Consider the following 18,404-nt stretch of genomic DNA (forward strand, 5'->3'; position numbering starts at 1 on the left):
ACAGTACAGGTGGCCCAGTCGTCTAAGGCGCCCAAATTCGCTGTGCAGATGGGCACTCCAGAAACCAATGATCGTGGGTTCGAATCCCGGTTCACCCCGAATATTATCTTTGGATTGTCAGCACTATACCCGTGCTCATGCGTTTTACTAAAGTGGTAAGCGTCTGGGGCCTGCATCATGCTGGGCTTTTCCCCCACATAAAACTGACACGCGGTGTGAATACACAAGAAAAGAACTTTCATCCACCGAAACAGATTCCACTGGGCGTAAAAAGCAAATAGCTGTGGCAATTATATGAATGTACCATTGAAAATCAGGGTTGGCATTCAGGGTATCAAGTTTTGGAACATTTGAAATTAAAAGTATAAGATTAGTACTTAGTAATGAGTCCCAAGTCAACAAGAAGGATGTTCGATTTAAATATTTCATAAGTATAATTCCTGCTTAGAAAGATGAATAATTGCATCAACTGAAAATCTGAAATAAAGAAGAAACTGCTGTTTTACTTACCCTTTTCAGAGCACAAAAATTTGATGTCTTCTGGAACTGCCGCTCGCTGTTCGAATGTTGCGTTCTTCTCCTGTTGCCACCCGTATCCAAAACAAACATAGAACAAGTCGTTAGTGTGATAAGGTTGTGGTAGTAAAAGTAAAGCGGTCAGGTTATGATGATCTGTTAGCACCAAACCGTAGTCCCAAAATACGTCATTCTTATTTAAATTCTTTTCAATTGCTGGGTTTGTTTACGTACTTATGAGGCTACAGGCCTACATAGTACAATATACATTGCATATACATTGTTTAGTAATAGATGAATCTTAAATACATTTTGTTTTCAGTTGTGCATGATACAAAATATTTAATGCATGGACATGTTTTTTTTTAAATAAGTGAAATAGAACCCTTTACCAAATCTGTATTTAAATTCAAATGGACTGCTTTTTATTATCCAAAGAACCCATAAATCACGTCAAACGAACACATTCATTGATAGAATATCTCACTGAATAACAGTTTGATGTATTTTTTTTACAGGCATGTTGTAATATCACGCGATGTCAATTCTAGGCCACAGTCAATTCCTCGAGAATGCTCGTCTCGTGCACGAGACCTGTATAAAGTTCACAACGACATAAGACTGTTGTAATGAATAGGCCTTTGGCCTTTGTGCATTCCCTAGATGTATGCAAGTCAAAGGCCCATGAACAACATATGAAAGACAGCAGAGAGACATCGTCTAGTAGTGCACGTAGACATGGTAGACGGTAAGGAATAAATGAACGCTGTGGTTTAGGCACAGTTGAGCAGCATTCTATCAGGTTGGTTGGTTGGTTGATTTCACCAATATTCCACCTATATGACGGCGGTCTGTAAATAATCGAGTCTGGACCAGACAATCCAGTTATTGATATCATGAGCATGGATCCACACCATTAGGATCGATGACATGCATCAACCTAGTAACCGATCCCGTTAGTCGCCTCTTACGACAAGAATAGTCGCCTTTACGGCAAGCATGGGTTGCTGAAGACCTATTCTACCCCAGATCTTCACGGGTCCATTCTATCAGGTGGACTAAGCCATGGCCAGTAGATACCATGCATGCAAACAATTCTACAGAAGAAGCAGCGCGTGCAAAACATGAATTGTGAGTATGAAAGCCTAGAAGCACCAATTAGCTAATACAATGACAAAAATGTAAAGGGTAAACCACAGACCAGTACACTGCCCAGGCAACACATGACGGTGGGACAGAAATGACAATCAATCGGGAAGATAAGGGTCGGGATGTCAATTTGCCTAACAGCTTTATATATCCAGATGTTGAAAAGTTTCATTTGTAATCTGTGGAAACTCTATCGTCCGACTAAAGGCGTGGCGATGAGGCCTATTCAGTACGGACGTCCCAAAACAAGTCTTACTTTCTCGCCTGCAGGGAGAAGACTGAGCGTCATGGGTGAGGCGCAGTGCCCTCGCAGTAGCAGAAGTACGTGCGAATCGTGACCTGAGCAGCGGATTGGCTGCGTTATGCTTATCGAGTTAAACCTAAATAAAGCTTAATCATTATTTACCACTTAACTCTTATCAAGAAAAGACAAACAACCGCGTTGGGGAATAGGTCAATATTTAATTGACAATGAATTATTTATGTATGAAAACAATGTAAAAATACCACCGAATCCCCAAAACGGTTGTAATACCCTAGTCTACACTGAAACGCAAAAGAAACGTCACCCCAAGAAACATTGCATAAAATATCTGGGTACTTTTTGTCAAAGTTTCTAAGATCTAACATTACCGTGTCGGGAAAAAAGAAATTTGATGACAAAAAAAAAACCCAAAGCAGATGACAATAAAACCGATCGCCCAAACACATCACGGCAACGTCCATGACAACCCGATACACGTGAGTTCCGTGCAAATTGAAATGCACATGCGTTCCCTCATGTCTTGCCCTATAAAAATTCACCCAGATCGGATAACATTCATTCGTTATTGAATTTCCAAGATTGAATAGAAATCAGCAACACACAGCCCTTGGACGATTGCAAGCTGGACAAACCGCCCGGCAAGTAGCCACGTAAGGACCATATACAGGCTCCAGCAACGGTACCAGACCACCAACACTACTGATGACCGACCACGTAGTGGAAGACCAAGGGTTGCCACCCGACGTCAGGATCGTCAGATTGTGCGACAGCATCATCAAGATCACTTTGTTACTGCTGCGGAAACTGCTCGACAGATCATGGGGACACACCAGCGACACATGCACATAAGTGTGGACACCGTGCGTCGACGATTGACGAGCAGACACCTACACTGTCACAGGGCAACACAGCACCAGCATTGGCGCCAACAGCAGTGGAGAAGAATCCTCTTCTCAGACGAGAGCCGTATCTCAACAGCAGATGGCAGAGAGCGAGTCTGGCGACGCCGTGGGGAATGTTATTCGGATGCTTGTGTTGTTGAGAGACTCGCGGAGTGGCCCGAGCGTCATGGTGTTGATGGAATTGGTCTTGCACAGGGGGTCGGCCCTGTGGTCTTCAAGAACATCGGTACAGGGAGAGGCAATGGTGTCACAGCAGCTCGGTACATTGATCAAGTCTTGAGACACGCCATGCCTCACTTGGCACGTCGCCGCAATAACGCCCGTGCCCATACTGCGAGAGCAACAAGATACTTCCTCCAGCAGAATGGCATCAGAACCATGCATTGGCCTGCCCTCAGTCCCGATTTAAATCCCATTGTGCACCTGTGGGACGAGATTCAAAGAGGGATGAATGACGTCCGACCAAGGCCGACAACTGCAGATGAACTGCGTCAGGCGTTCCTCAGAGTGTGGGCTCAAGTGCCTATGGCCTTCATCAACCGCCTCATCCATTCCATGTATCGACGTTGCACGGCAGTTATCAATGCACATGGCGGACACACGAGATACTGACTTGTGATGCCATCTTCTCAGACACTAGTGTTGTGTTTCACTTTCAGAACATTTGACACTTCAATTTCAACCTTGATGATCAGTTTTGCCAAGTTTCATCTTTTTAATATGTCTCAAAGTATGTTTACAGTGTTTGGATAAATAAGGTTTCTCATATATCTATCCATGTTGACGTTTCTTTTGCGGTTCCGTATATTTGCAGTTCTGAAATTTTACACCTTCCTGAATTTTGGAAATATAAACCATCTAAACCCTTTCCCTGTGAGGTCTGTTTGCCTGATTTTACAGTGAGTCTGCAAGTTGACTTGGAGCGACGAACTCTTCCGCCAGCAATTTCGAGATGGAGTTATGGCTGAAATCTAGCTCTTCCAACCAGGTTTTGCAGTCGACACTCTCTTCGCACGCCATTGCTCGCCAGTCTTATTTTCTCGCCTGCAGGGAGAAGCCTGAGCGTCTTGGGTGAGGCGCAGTGCCCTCGCGGTAGCAGAAACACATACTGATCGTGCGGATCGCTTACCGAGTTAAACCTAAATAAAGCTTTACTCATTATTTACCACAATAACCGATAGACCCGACTTATTTCATTGCCGGACAGATCTAAGTATAAAATAATAAACAGTGCGAGCCAGTGATCGAACAGTTAGTAATCGTTTAAAAGCTGCAGTCTATCGGCCAATGGTTGAAGTAAAGATGAAGCGACAGTACAATCTCATTAAAATGAGATCTAAGTTCTCGTTGCCACATAACAAAGATCTGAGGACATCCAATTACGGGTCACGTGAGAACGACCTTTCGCGAACTTTGACCGACCACTGAAGTGACTTACAGGAAGTCGACATTAACCCGTTAGAAAGCAGCTTTCTCGAGCACTCTTTCAACCTGGCGACTTCCATTGCAGACAACGCTTGAAAAATATATTGACACAGTTCTCGATTAAAAATTTCAAAACTGAACAAACGAACCTTCCGGAATCTCTAATATATGGGGGGGGGGGGGGGGGGGGGGGGGGGGCACGGGTGGCCCAGTCGTCTAAGGCGCCGCGATTCGCTGTGCAGAGTTGCGTCCCTTGGGCACGCCAGGAACCTATGATTGTGGGTTCGAATCCCGGTTCGCCCCGATTATGTTTCTAGGTTTGTCAGCACCATACCCGGGCTCGTGGGTTTCACCGAAGTGGTAAACGTCTGAGACCTGCATCAATTCGTGCTTTCCTCCCACATTAAGCTGACACGCCGCGATATAACTGGAATACTGTTAAAAGCAGCGTTAAACCCAACTCACTCACTCAATTGGAACTTAATCCAGAGTGTACCACGCTGATTCCAGGTCATCCTGACATTTGCCAAGTTGGGATTTTGTATGTGCGTTGTTCCGAATAAACAGCTTATAGCTTATTTACGTATATTTCTCGTTGTTCCCTTGTTTGATTCCATAAGTACCGACCCGTGAAGATCCGGGATAGAATAGGTCTTCTGCAACCCATGCTTATCGTAAAAGGCGACTAACGGGATCGGGTGGTCAGGCTTGATGACTTGTGGTTGATGCATGTCATTGATCCCAATTGCGTGGATTGATGCTCATGATATCAATCACTGGATTGTCTGGTCCGGACTCGATTATTTACAGACCGCAGTCATATATCTGGTATATTGCTGAGTGCGGCGTTAAGCAAGAAACCAACCAACAACCAACCATCAGTACCATAATCTTTAGTTTTGGTAACAATCACATATCAAAATGATATTCATCTTTCAACATATCATATATTTGGTTTTTCTTTTCATATGATAAGTTTACCTCATCGAGTGACCTGACAAAATCCATATTTACGTAAGTGGCAAAGCTACGTGTGAAAATGTCAACGTTTTCAGGTCACGTGATGAGATAAACATGTGATTTGAAAAGAAGAGGCGAATGTTCTATTCTAAATATAAATTGTCAATGCAAGATAATAACCACCCTAGATTTTCTGAGGAAAAAGATTCCAGTTGGCATAAAGGGCAAACAGCTGTGCAAATTATTTGAATGGACCACTGAAAATCAGTGATGACACCAGGTGTTCGCGAAAAGAGTAAGCATGGCCTGATCTGAAACACAGTTTACAGTGTTATATTTCCATGAATTCGTTTCTCAATTCTATGCTAACTGTCACTAAAGGTATTAACGCAATCATATAAAACATATAATAGCTGAAAGTTTCAGTCCCAAGGGTGTTTCCAACTCCCAGTGACAATCACCACGAAACACATAATCGGTCAAATAGTGTATCCATGAGATACACATGTTTTTCATAATTAAAACACTGGATCTTCATTATTAAAATTTGTTCTACATGTATAAATAAAAAACTGTTAAATTGTTACACGAATGCCCATGCTAAATTCCAAGGCATTCCCCACGAAACACATGATCTTCCATCATATAGGATACTCCTTGTTCATGTGGAACTCTCCTCGCTTGTTAACTTAATTACTGTGTTCGGTGTACTCCACTTAAAAACCGACCTCACCTGGCGAGTCGCCATTCACCAGCGCGATGCCGACCCGTGAAGATCCGGGGTAGAATAGGTCTTCAGCAACCCATGTTTGCCGTAAAAGGCGACTGTGCTTGTCGTAAGACGCGACTAACGGTTTGGTTGGTCAGGCTCGCTGAAATGGTTGATGCATGTCATCGATCCCAATTGCGTGGATCGATGCTCATGATATCACTGGATTGTCTGGTCCAGACTCGATTCTTTACAGACCGCCGTCATATAGCTGGAATATTGCTGAATGTGGCGTTTAACAGCAAAACAACAACAACCAACCCTGGCGTTATATTGTTCAAATATTGTCAAAAGCGCGTAAAACCAAACACACACTACGGAGTGCTTAGACACACATTAAGGTACTAATTCTAAACCTCCCGATCCATTCAGTCGCCTTTTACGACAAGCATAGATTACTGGTGACCTATTTTAAACTCGGGTTATGAAGATGCTATTCGTGATAACTATGGGTCTTATCCTACCCGGTATCGGGTCATGTACATCGTGACACTACATCAAATAGTAGTGTTAGTTTAGCTGTCGACTGCATGATAAGCTTTCTCAGTTATTCAGCGATGGCGTCGGGAACAGGTAGGGGTAGAGTAAAATAGAGCACAGGGCCGAGAAAGAGTGACTGGCGTTTCGACTTTATATTACGACTTCTTGACATTACAGTTACTGTAGCATATAGCTGGAATATTGCTGAGTGCGACGTTAAACAACCAAACAATAATTAAATAAGGCCATGCCTGATACTTGGACAATGTTCATTCATAGGTTAATGGCTTTGTTGGCATACAATGTGCAGACTTGCACTGTCTTCACATGGTCAAGTATTTTCTACTATGTACTGTGTACTTTTCACCTAAATACTTAATATACTAACTCCTAACCTACTGGATAGGATTTTGCAACCATGTGTGTTTAAAGAAAGGAATATATTATGTCCCATCCAACTGCGGTCAGGGTCTAGTTGCATGGCCGCCAAGAAGTGTGTCGGCCTAAGAAAGATACAAGCAGATATAAGTCTCAATAAGACCTGTGTGTTGTGCTCTATGCTGAATCATCTGATCCTAATGTTTTACAGGGATAAATATGAATATGCAAACATAATGAAAGAACGTTTATCAAAATACCATACAAATATGTATTATTCCGCGTACTTAGTGCATATCAGTTCCTAAAATCATATAACATTATATAACAGTAATTGGCCACATGATATTATAATATGACTGCCTTCGGGTGCACTCGGCTTATTCTGTTTACTACATAATGCCTTGGGAAGAAATGGAGTCGTAGTGATGGCTACGAACGCCAGTTACCGCTGCATAACGTACAAAATGACGGCCGATATTTAGAAAGGTTTTTTTCTTGTTAACAGAAAATACATTGATTGATAGTTCATAGCCTCACATAGAAGACACCGTGTAATTGTGTATTGTGGCCTTTACAGGATTCCATGGAGGCATATCCACACATAAATTAATCAGTTGAGCAAATTGTTTCGCTGTCAAAAATAAGGTGACCTTTGGAAAATGGACAAACTTGTAGGCGACCTTGGTTCTTGAAGGCCTGTCACGCCCGCCACGTCCGCAACACCAGAAATGATAGAGAACCCACGAGACGGTGATGACCGACCCGCGAAAGACTGAACGTCATATTGCTAGTTAAGAAGCCATTTCCCAGAAGAGACTCAGTGCAGTCCATTTTAACAGGCGCTTTGGCAGAGAAGAAAGTATCAGCACGCTGGGCCATCTGATAACACAAAAAGCAGCAGGCACAACATAACTCGTGAAAATATAGCTCTGTTTGAAGTTGATCCATAACGGAAAAATTCAAGGCCCCTATGGTTTTCAGTATACTGAACGTCCTAATGTTATCCGGCTTATGGTTACTAGTATAATTACTTTTTGCTATGTTTTTGTACCAGCTCTCTTGCAGTAGGTATGGGTATACGTTCTGATGCCCGTGTGAGAGTATATCTTCCTGTATTGTTCAGACCTCTACCACGCCCCAACTGTCTGCTGCCCGTCTGTCAATGACCTCCAGCAACTTTCTGATGACCTCCGGCTGAAATGTTCCACTGAAGAACTGGAGGCAATTTGTGGTAAGTTGACTTGGGGGCGCGGGTTGCCCAGTTGTCTGAAGCGCCGCAACTCGCTGTGCAGCCGCAATGCGCTGTGCAGCCGCAATTCGCTATGCAGATTTGCGACTCTGAGAAGTGCCATGTTATGATATTGGGTTCGAATCCCGTTTCTCCCTGATATCGTTTCTTGTTTTTCTAACACCATACCCGTTCTCAATGTGTGTTGGGTAGGGGAGTCACCAAAGTGGTAAACGTCTTAAATCTCCGGAGCTGATTCGTGTTGATCCAGTTCGACATCGTTCGGTCAAACCTTTAACTCGAGCATTAACATCATCTCAATATATGGGATTCACTCCACATATACTGATGGTTCTTTTAACAAACGTTAAAGACGTTTCACTGCACGTTACCACATCATTGCAGATAATTGAGACCGGACTTCTACTTTGGATGAGTGAGTGTATGAGTTGGGTTTAACGCCGCTTTTAACATTATTCCAGTCATATCACGGCGTCAGCTTAATGTGGGAGGAAGCTCGAAGTGATGCAGGTCTCAGACGTTTACCACTTCGGTGAAACCCACGAGCACGGGTATGGTGCTGACAAACCTAGAAACATAATTGGGGCGAGCCGGGATTCGAACCCACAATCATAGGTTTCTGGCGTGCCCAAGGGATGCAACTCTGCACAGCGAATCGAGGCGCTTTAGACGACTGGTCCACCCGTGCCCCCTACTTTGGATGAGTTTTGGAGAAGGTACGTTCATGAAGTGAGTGTCAAACAGTGAATGAGCTTGGACCTTGGAATGACGTTCATACAATGTGTAGCTCTCACTCTATGAAGTTACGTGCTTCAAAACTAACACAAAGTGACATTCAATTCTTATCCCTATTGTGTACCTCGAAGGATGAATACACAATTTCATGTTTACACTGACAGTCAAACAACAACCAGCTAATATCATCATTTGATGATAAATGTAAGTAAGTCACTAAAACCGACAGTAATACATTTACTTCATGGACAGAAAAAAATCAACTTGACGGTGGAGATTTCCAAAGTTGGCAATACACATGTGGTGGTTAAGTACTGGCGAATCATTCAAAGGCGATTATAAAGATGTAGCGAAAAGACACTGAAGTAAATTACATAAATTGCCGTACACTTGTTTTTTACTGCAAATCTAGCCACAGCTAGGGTGAGACTTCGTTGTCTTCAGTGGGATAGGTCGTAGTGGGATATTCGATCACAGGCATGCTGTCAAATACTTTGACTTTTTCCAATGTATGCAAAAACGCTGAGTTCCAGTTTAAAATGTCCAAATGAACAGAAACAGCGATTCTGTATTTATTCGAGGTGGAGAAGTCCCAACGGTTTCCTCAGGCGTGTAGAAATAGTCCGTCAGTGTTTATGTTATTTCAAGAATAAGCTGGTGAAATACATGTGAATGTCAAAATTTGTTGTCATTATGTTATGAACCTTGCAACAAAGTTTCGCCGTCATATGTCTGGCTTCTCGTCCAGTGAGAATGCCCTATATCGGGTTACCTTCACATTAGAATTTATTCAAACAATGATTAATGCCATTATCTTTCACGTATTATCCGATCCCGTTTGTCGCCTCTTACGACAGGCATGGGGTGCTGAAGACAAATTCTTACCCGCATCTTCACAGAGTCGCTACGTTTGAATGACAATAATTATTACCTTTACCATTGAAGATCAGTTCAAAGGTACTGCTGGCGGTTTTACCCGCTTATGGCAACTCCAGGAACCTTCACTTCCGGTAAAATATCCTCGAACTCCGGGTTACAAGCCGGTTCCAGCTGACAACCCGTACAATGCCTGGTAAGTTGCCGACGTCAGCGAAAATCAAACCAATGCTAGACAATCCTTCAACACACATGATGGGTTGCTCTTTGAACTGACAAAGCTGACGATTCATTAGATCATCATTACCACATTGACATACCGATATTTCCACCTTTACATTGCTGCCACAACACGTCCGACAATTGAACCAGGGTGATTCTGGGTCAAAATAGAACCCCAGTTTCGTGAAAACGATTTGGGAAATCGGCTTCTGTGTATTTTGCTGATGCTTTTAGCTTTCAGATTGCCTGTTTCTGAGTAGGTTATTTGCAGGTCACTGTGATAAAGCTGGAACACTGTTAAACAGTGTGTACCCAATCACTCACTGTAAGGAGTAAATATAAAACGTCAACGCAAGAGCGTCTCGATTATCTCGATTATCAGTTTAACGGACAGTTCTATTCCAGTTACAATTAAATACACGATATAAAGGCATTACCCAAGTTATTGCTTATTAAAAGCAACTGGATTGGATATGGATCACATTAGTTTAACGGACAGTTCTATTCCAGTTACAATCAAATACACGGTAAATACCTTTCACTTTCTACCCAAAGAGGATTGCTGATTTATTTAATGTATAAATCAAAATGGACAACCACCTGACCCTAGGGTTATAATCCTTGGAACTGGAACAACATCTAGCTTATCACTGTTGTAGAGCCCGTGAAGATCCGGGGTAGAATAGGTCCTCAGCAACCCATGCTTGTCTCCCCTCGTGAAGATCCGGGGTAGAATAGGTCTTCAGCAACCCATGATTGCCGTAAAAGGCGACTATGCTTTTCGAAACAGGCGACTAACGGGGTCGGATAGTCAGGCTCACTGACCTGGTTGATGCATGTCATTGTATCCCATTTACGTGGATCGATGTCAATCCCTGGATTGTCTGTACCAGACTCGATTATTGATAGACCGCCGTCATATAGCTGGAATATTGCTGAGTGCGGGGTTAAACAACAAACAAACAAACTGTTGTAGAATGCACAGACTCCTGAGTAGAGGTTTCTGTTAAACCTTCTATGATTATAATTATTTCCAGGTATCGGCGATGTGACATCAAAGGCGCCTACAATGGCAAGTTGGCAGGTAAAACAGTGGGCATCAAAGACTGCATTGCAGTGGCCGGTGTTCCGATGGGCGTTGGTACAGCTCTGATGGAAGGTTACACGCCAGAGTTCGATGCGACTTTGGTAACAAGGATCCTAGATGCAGGTTATACCAGTAGTTTTCAACATTTCAACACAAACACAATCGGTTGACCATATACCAACTAGAAGCTGTGTTCATACATTAAATACATTGCATAACCAGTAATAGTTAAATAAAGTCTCAACACATTGCATGATGTTCACAGCATATATAACACAATGAGCAGTAACGTACACAGTTCAGTAACGTACGGTGCATTTCAGTAAGATAAAAAACGAGGTCAACTTATCTAGACCCTACAGACACATGTAAACCGATCCAACCATTTTTTTATAATGGACATACGTATAAGGTGACAGCAGTGTGTACCGATCTAGACTTCCAAGAAAATTTCCAAACATACTGCATGTGAATATAAAATTTAATATAAAACGTCACAGACATAGTGCATGTGAACGATGAATCGTGATCTTGTATGTGGTGACATTCATGTGGGAATTTTATAGGGAACAGTTTTGAATTGTCAACTCTCTCTTTTTGGACCCCAATCAATAGCCACTTGCATATTCACGTTCACGTCTTGCCCTTCTTCAATTTTATTTCGTTAAGTTTAATGTATGTTTAGCTTCAACGTCATGAAAGCGATTCCAAATATCGATATGAAACAATTCCCAACAGGAGGTCACATTATTGGCAAGACGTCAGTGGAGAACCAGTGCAAAAGCGGAAGTAGCTTTACATGCGCGAGTGGCCCTGTGAAGAACCCGTATGATGAGACCCGGACCACAGGTGGATCAAGCGGTGGCAGCGCCGCACTGGTCAGTACTGTCGAAACCCTGTCTGCAATAAAACTATATACGAAGTACATATACTTATGTGATGTCACAAATGTCCATAATATTATGGTTGCTGAATATACCCTCTATATACACTCTTCAAAAAATGAAACTCACAGGTAGATTATTAGTAAATTTATTGTACCTAATAAAGTCGATATATTTAAGTTAATATCATAGATACAAATATGAAAATTTCGAGCTCGATAGTTAAATTTTGTCGTTGTACAAAGGCATTGAAAACTGTTCATTGTCATGTCACATAAGGCCACAAGGTGGCGCTGAACTCAGTATATCGTGTGACCGCCCCGGGCAGCAATCTCCTCGGCACTGACTGGATAAGTGTTCGAATTATGTCCTGTGGAATTCTGCGCCATTCCGCTTGTAACGCGTTGTCGACCGAATTTGTTGATTTCACGTAAACAATGTGGGGTAAAACGCTCATTTCGACGACGATAAACACGTTGTCTTCAATCTCGCCGGTGAAGAAGAAATCGTGATTCGTCGCTAGACCACACTCGTCTCGTTTCCAAGGCTGTAAGGTATGGCACCAACACAAGCGTCGCTGTCAGTGGATCTATTGCAAAACAGCGACAATAACTGGTCTTCTGGGTCGGATTCCAGCCTCGCGAAGATGCTTCCTGGTACGATTTCCTCCTCAAACCAGGGATGCGTCCTGCAGTCTCCATAGCTGTTGCATTGCGATGACGTAGGTTGAACAGTCGAATGTAGCGATCCTGTGCAGGGGCGGTAACTCTTGGTCCGCCGGTTCTCGGACGGTCTGTAGTGGAATTGAACTGTGTGTATCGGTCACAAAGGCGGCAAATGGTGTGGTGGTGAACGTTGAAGTGGCGTGCAACAGAAGACTGCGATACCCCTCTTTGGATACGTCATATGGCGATGTTCCGATCGGCAGCCCTGAGTCGGCATTTTCGAACTCGAAAAATGTTGACAATTGAATGACAGATTATTGGCTTATACTTGCCTTTTAAAGCCACTACCACGAGTTACGAATGCCATAACTTGCACGTGTATATTGCTTTACTGTTTTCCTCCATGACATTTTTGAACAAGTGTGAAAATAATGCCGTTTCAGACATTGCAAATCGACAATGGCTGCGTTTTGACGCACCGTTTGTCGAATATCAGGCCGCTAACATTTTTCAATCATATATATCCAATTTATATACCGGATTTTTTTCTGTAGTCAGGTTCAATTAACTATATACTACGCGTGCGTTTCTTTTTTTGAAGAGTGTATTGTTATTTGGTATATATAGACCGTTTCTTATCTACGTGATGTATATATCTTTTGTAACTGAGAATTCCTTTGAACGCTGTGCTCATTTTATGACAGGTATCTATGGGTCTTGTGGATCTTGCCGTCGGGGGAGACCAGGGAGGCTCTATCAGGATCCCAGCCAGCTGGTGTGGCATTGTGGGACTGAAGCCGACACATGGACTGGTTCCTTACACTGGGGCCATTTCTATAGACACGACACTGGACCACCTGGGACCAATGACAAGAACCGTGGAAGACAATGCCTTACTACTGGAGGTAGACGGTGTTCTTTTTTAAACATGGACATGTTCCATGAACGAAGCATTACGCTGAAATGTTTACTCCCCAATAACAGAAATGTATATGTTGTAGGCAATGGATTGATTTCAATTTTGAAGGCATGTCACAAACGAGTGGTTTTGAAGTTAGAGTGAAAAGAAATTGCGTGTGGTGTGTCTCCATGAAAACCATCTTTTGTAGGAGATTTGTTGGTTTGATTAGCCTGAAAGCTGCACATGTCTCAAAGCACACATGCTTTCTGTAGGTAATAGCTGGATACGATGGAGGCAGAGATCCCAGACAACCGGTCAGCCTCAAAGTTCCTCACTATAGCAAACAGGTGCGTGTGTAGTCAGCCTCAACGTCCCTTAGCATACGAAACAGGTATATGTGAAGTCATTCGATCTCAACGTCCCTCACAATAGCGATAAGGGGCGTGTGTAGTCAGCCTCAACGTCCCTCAGTATACGAAACAGGTATATGTGAAGTCGTTCGATCTCAAAGTCCCTCACTACAGCCAACAGGTGCGTGTGTAGTCGTTCGATCTCAACGTCCCTCAGTATACGAAACAGGTATATGTGTATTCGTTCGATCTCAACGTCACAATAGCGAGCAGGGGCGTGTCTAGTCGGTTAGTCCAGCATTTTACTGAAAAAGTGAACGTGTAACATTAACAGCAGCATCTCTGTTAATCACCATTTATCGTCATCTGTCCCCGTTCTGAAATTACTAATATATCTAATTCTGACTCAAATCAGACAAAAATGTCAGTTGAAAACTAACTTGTTCTTTATACAAAGTGATTGCACATTTTATATATGCTGCAAGATATGTCACACTCATTCAATATGAAATCCAAATATCGCAAGTATTTTAAACATTAGGTTGCATGTAAGGATCACTACATAACACGTCACTCATTCATTCCCTTCAGATCAATGTGAATATCTCCGGCAAGAAGATCGGCGTGTTGAAGGAAGGGTTTGACGTGTGTACGGAGCCTGACGTGGTGGAGATAGTGAGGAGAGAAGTGGATAGACTGAAGGAAGCAGGGGCGGAGGTGGAGGAAGTATCACTGCCCATACATCTGGATGGTAGGGTAACCATTTCTGCTTTCGGGATGTGTGAACGAATAAGACTGAAACTAGTTCATACGTCTGTTTCATTCATCTATACAAACCAGAGACTGAAAGCTGGGCACAAATCCATGAAACAGAACCACCTGATCCGAGAACATTTTTTTTTAACATGTTTTAAGATAATGAATTCAACCAGAAATGCAATTATTGGAACCTTGATAATCATTCTCATCAGTCTCATGAATGAACAACATTCAGATCAATATACATCAGCAGCGCTTGATAAACAATTGATAAAATATCCCTGAGGAATGCAGTAGCGCAATGATTCCTGATCCTATATTACGTCATACTAGACTTATGCCATTGTGAGTGAGTTGGGTTTAACGCCGCTGTTAACAGTATTCCAGTTACATCACGGCGTGTCAGCTTAATGTGGGAGGAAAGCCCGAAATGATGCAGGACGTTATAACCACTTCGGTGAAATCCACGAGCACAGGTATGGTGCTGACAAACCTAGAAACATAAACTGGGCAAACCAGAATTCGAACCCACAATCATAGGTTTCTGGCGTGCCCAAGGGATGCAACTCTGCAAAGCGAATCGCGGCGCCTTAGACGACTGGGCCACCCGTGCCCCCAGACTTATGCCATATGCTGAAAAGTGTCTTATTATGACAAAAACGTTGACACGGACATTCATTCCAATTCCTTCCTATTCCAGGACCTGTTATCTGGAACGCTATTTGTCTCCAAGGCACCTACAATTGCATGGTGAAAGGCAATGGTAAAGTTCAGGCGTTTAATAGACTTCGGATTTCTTTTCTATTAGAAGTGGAATATGTCAGGGCGATTCTTTTAATCCATTGCTTTTCTGTTTGTCTCTTTAATCCTTGACCTCCTCAGCACAGATCCCCAAACACCTCTTACTCACCTCCTTAACACGGGGGACCTTGAACTTCTTGCCAAAGGAGAATCCACACTAAAACCACAGATTCTCCTTGTCGAGTTTATTTCTGATGATATTGGCATGTCCTTTAAGCTTGACAAATGCAACACTCTTCATCTGAAACGTGGCAAGGTTGAAGAGAGAGTAGCTCCGAGATTATCTTATTCACAGGCTGCTGTCATGATATGGCGTAAAACTCTGTTCACTTGTTCATAGGGACTGGCTATTTTTGGAAAGGCTTCTACCCCATATCGATGCTGCAGGCTGCATGTCGGGGTGTTGCTGCTCGGCCCTATGATATGTCTATTGTCATGAAAGCAGCATCTCTGACCTCCGAGTATCTCAACAGGAACTATCAGAATATATTTTATGCCAAGGGACAGAACCTCAACATGATGCTGACTTCAGAGTACGACCGTGTTCTGGAAAAGTATGACGTCATCGTGATGCCGACCTTGCCATATAAGGCATCGAAACTTCCGAAAGTTGACGCCACTTATACAGGTACGGGGTATATTCCTTCATGGAATTATGAAAGTAAGGCACATCGAATAGCCGCAGAACCTCTAGGCAAAACATAGACGACTTATGTGATCAGGTGTACATGTGGAGTACTTAAGAGTGAGTGAGTGAGTTGGGTTTAACGCCGCTTTTAACAGTATTCCAGTCATATCATGGTGTGCCAGCTTAATAAGCGAGGAAAGCCCGAAGTGATGCAGGTCTCAGACGTTAACCACTTCGGTGAAACCCACGAGCACGGGTATGGTGCTGACAAACCTAGAAACATAATCGGGGCGAACCGGGATTCGAACCCACAATCATAGGTTTCTGGCGTGCCCAAGGGACGCAGCTCTGTACAGCGAATCGCGGTGTCTTAGACGACTGGGCCACCTGTGCCCCCAGAGTACTTAAGAGTGCTTATAAATATACATTAAAAGGACATTTCCTTAACCAATTACATAAGTTGTATAAGGAGTATTCAGTTTAACAACTTAGGTTACATGAACATTGTACTTGTACGAGCGTGGTTGAAAAACTCAGGGGGTGGTGGGGTATCCTAGTGGTTAAAGCGTTCGGTCGTCACGCCCAAAACCCGGGTTCCATTCCTCACATGGGTACAATGTGTGAAGCCCATTTCTGGTGTCCACCGCCATGATATTGATGGAATATTGCTAAATGCGGCGTTAAACCATAATCACCCACTCACTGAAATGTTCTTAGCCTAAAGATGAGTTGATGGGTCATTGATCGTTAATCAGCATTTGCATTTTGCTTGTCAAATAGTTCTTTCTTCAAGGTTAGGAAGAGGTGGACATCTGACTTTGCCAAATCTGGTGGATGATGTTCAGAGCCACGGTTATGCTTTGCAAGCCATGAGCACAGATGCATTCTCCTGATGGACCAGCGCACCTTTAGTCAGTTTTCGATGACGTTTAACCTTGATATTCCGGGTGATCAGGCTCGATGATTTGGTTGATGCATGTCATCGTATCCCAACTGTGTGGATCGATGCTCATGCGATCAATCCTTGGATTGTTTGCAGACGGCCGTTATATAGCTGGAATATTGCTGAGTGCGGCGTTAAACAACAAACAAACAATCATTATCTTTGTCTTTTTTTCGAATCAAAATGTCAAAAAGTGATAATATAATTTCATTTTCAGTTGTGAGGGAGGGGGGGTAGCTGGTGCCCTCAGCGAATACATCATTCAAATTTTACAAAAAGTGAAACATTTAACGACTTTTCAAGTGGTGAAACCTATACAATTATGGATTTTCAGAGTTACTCAAGGTTAGTCATTCCATGAACCTGAACACCTCGCCTTTTGATTGTACCGGACATCCTGCTCTCTCCATCAACGCAGGCTTCAGCGATGGACTTCCGGTTGGGATGATGATTGTTGGCCGCCATTTTGACGAAACCACAGTCTACCAAGTGGCGAGAGCCTACGAAGAGATCCGAGACAAGTAAAACTTATACTGATCATAAAAGCAGGACATATAACTAATTAAAATCAATTAATATTTTCGACATTATCCGAATCAGAACCTGAAGAAATGTATATTTCTAAATTATATGTTTATAATATCATGGGTAGGTTTCTCGACAGTTTCCGTCTGGATCACTAACGGGTAAATTTGCAAAAAATGAGTGAGTGAGTGAGTATGCTTTTACGCCGCTTTTAGCAATATTTCAACATTATCACGGCGGGGGACACCAGAAATGGGCTTCACACATTGTACCCATGTCGGGAATGGAACCCGGGTTTTCGGCGTGACGAGCAAACGCTTTAACCACTAGGCTACCCGACCGCCCCACATTTGCAATTAAAATGTATAACAAAAATGTTTACAAACAAACATGGTGTCACCCTTGTCGGCCATCGAGTCGGAAGTGACCATCGAACCTTTAACTGGGATAATAGATCACAGTTAAATTAAGTCTTTTTTTGTTTCAGATCTGGACTGATTATGGGGGACAACTTGAACGCCATCGTGTAAATAAGACACCACCAATGCCTATCGTCGAGTAAATGAAGTCGCGTACAGAAGAGTTAACCAAAAAAAACCTTCAGTTTGTAGTTATTTTTTTCAAATGTTCATTGATGAGACATTGCTACCTCAGTTTATCAGTAACCAAATAATAGCCGAAGACAAATTTCAATTGGAACTATATTGCCTGTTGTCTCTATCCGACTGACTTATCGCAGATCTTGTGACGTAATATATTAATGCGCACATTCCAGGAAAAAATCTGTAGACCGTTTGTGAGAGATAAGAATACAATGTTTATTTGTAATACAGGTTTCGAGATGGCAGATGTCCTGTATTAGGAATAAAAACTGGCCAAATACAATGTTTATTTGTAATACAGTTTTCGGGATGGTAAATGTCCTGTGTTAG

At 42.8% G+C, this 18,404-nt stretch overlaps 1 protein-coding gene across 1 annotated transcript; it reads left to right on the plus strand.

Moving 5' to 3' along the window:
• The first annotated feature begins 2,911 nt into the window (after positions 1-2,911).
• Positions 2,912-17,472, plus strand: LOC139446001 (amidase-like). The gene is made up of 11 exons (XM_071227270.1): positions 2,912-2,930; positions 7,971-8,078; positions 9,777-9,903; positions 10,967-11,139; positions 11,755-11,894; positions 13,270-13,470; positions 13,739-13,813; positions 14,408-14,567; positions 15,276-15,338; positions 15,717-16,004; positions 17,282-17,472. The coding sequence occupies exons 1-11, from the start codon at positions 2,912-2,914 to the stop codon at positions 17,470-17,472; spliced, it is 1,545 nt and encodes a 514-aa protein (XP_071083371.1).
• The last annotated feature ends 932 nt before the right edge of the window (positions 17,473-18,404 follow it).

This window comes from Haliotis cracherodii, unplaced genomic scaffold (assembly GCF_022045235.1).
Source record: "Haliotis cracherodii isolate W230 unplaced genomic scaffold, xgHalCrac1.p SCAF_6, whole genome shotgun sequence".
NCBI lineage: Eukaryota > Metazoa > Mollusca > Gastropoda > Lepetellida > Haliotidae > Haliotis > Haliotis cracherodii.

What these genes read in the sequence shown, in the direction of transcription:
- LOC139446001 (XM_071227270.1), top strand. An exon ending in GACAACCCGTACAATGCCTG is followed by an intron (nt 9,904 to 10,966) that starts GTAAGTTGCCGA and finishes AATTATTTCCAG; the next exon opens with GTATCGGCGATGTGACATCA. An exon ending in TTCCTCACTATAGCAAACAG is followed by an intron (nt 13,814 to 14,407) that starts GTGCGTGTGTAG and finishes CATTCCCTTCAG; the next exon opens with ATCAATGTGAATATCTCCGG.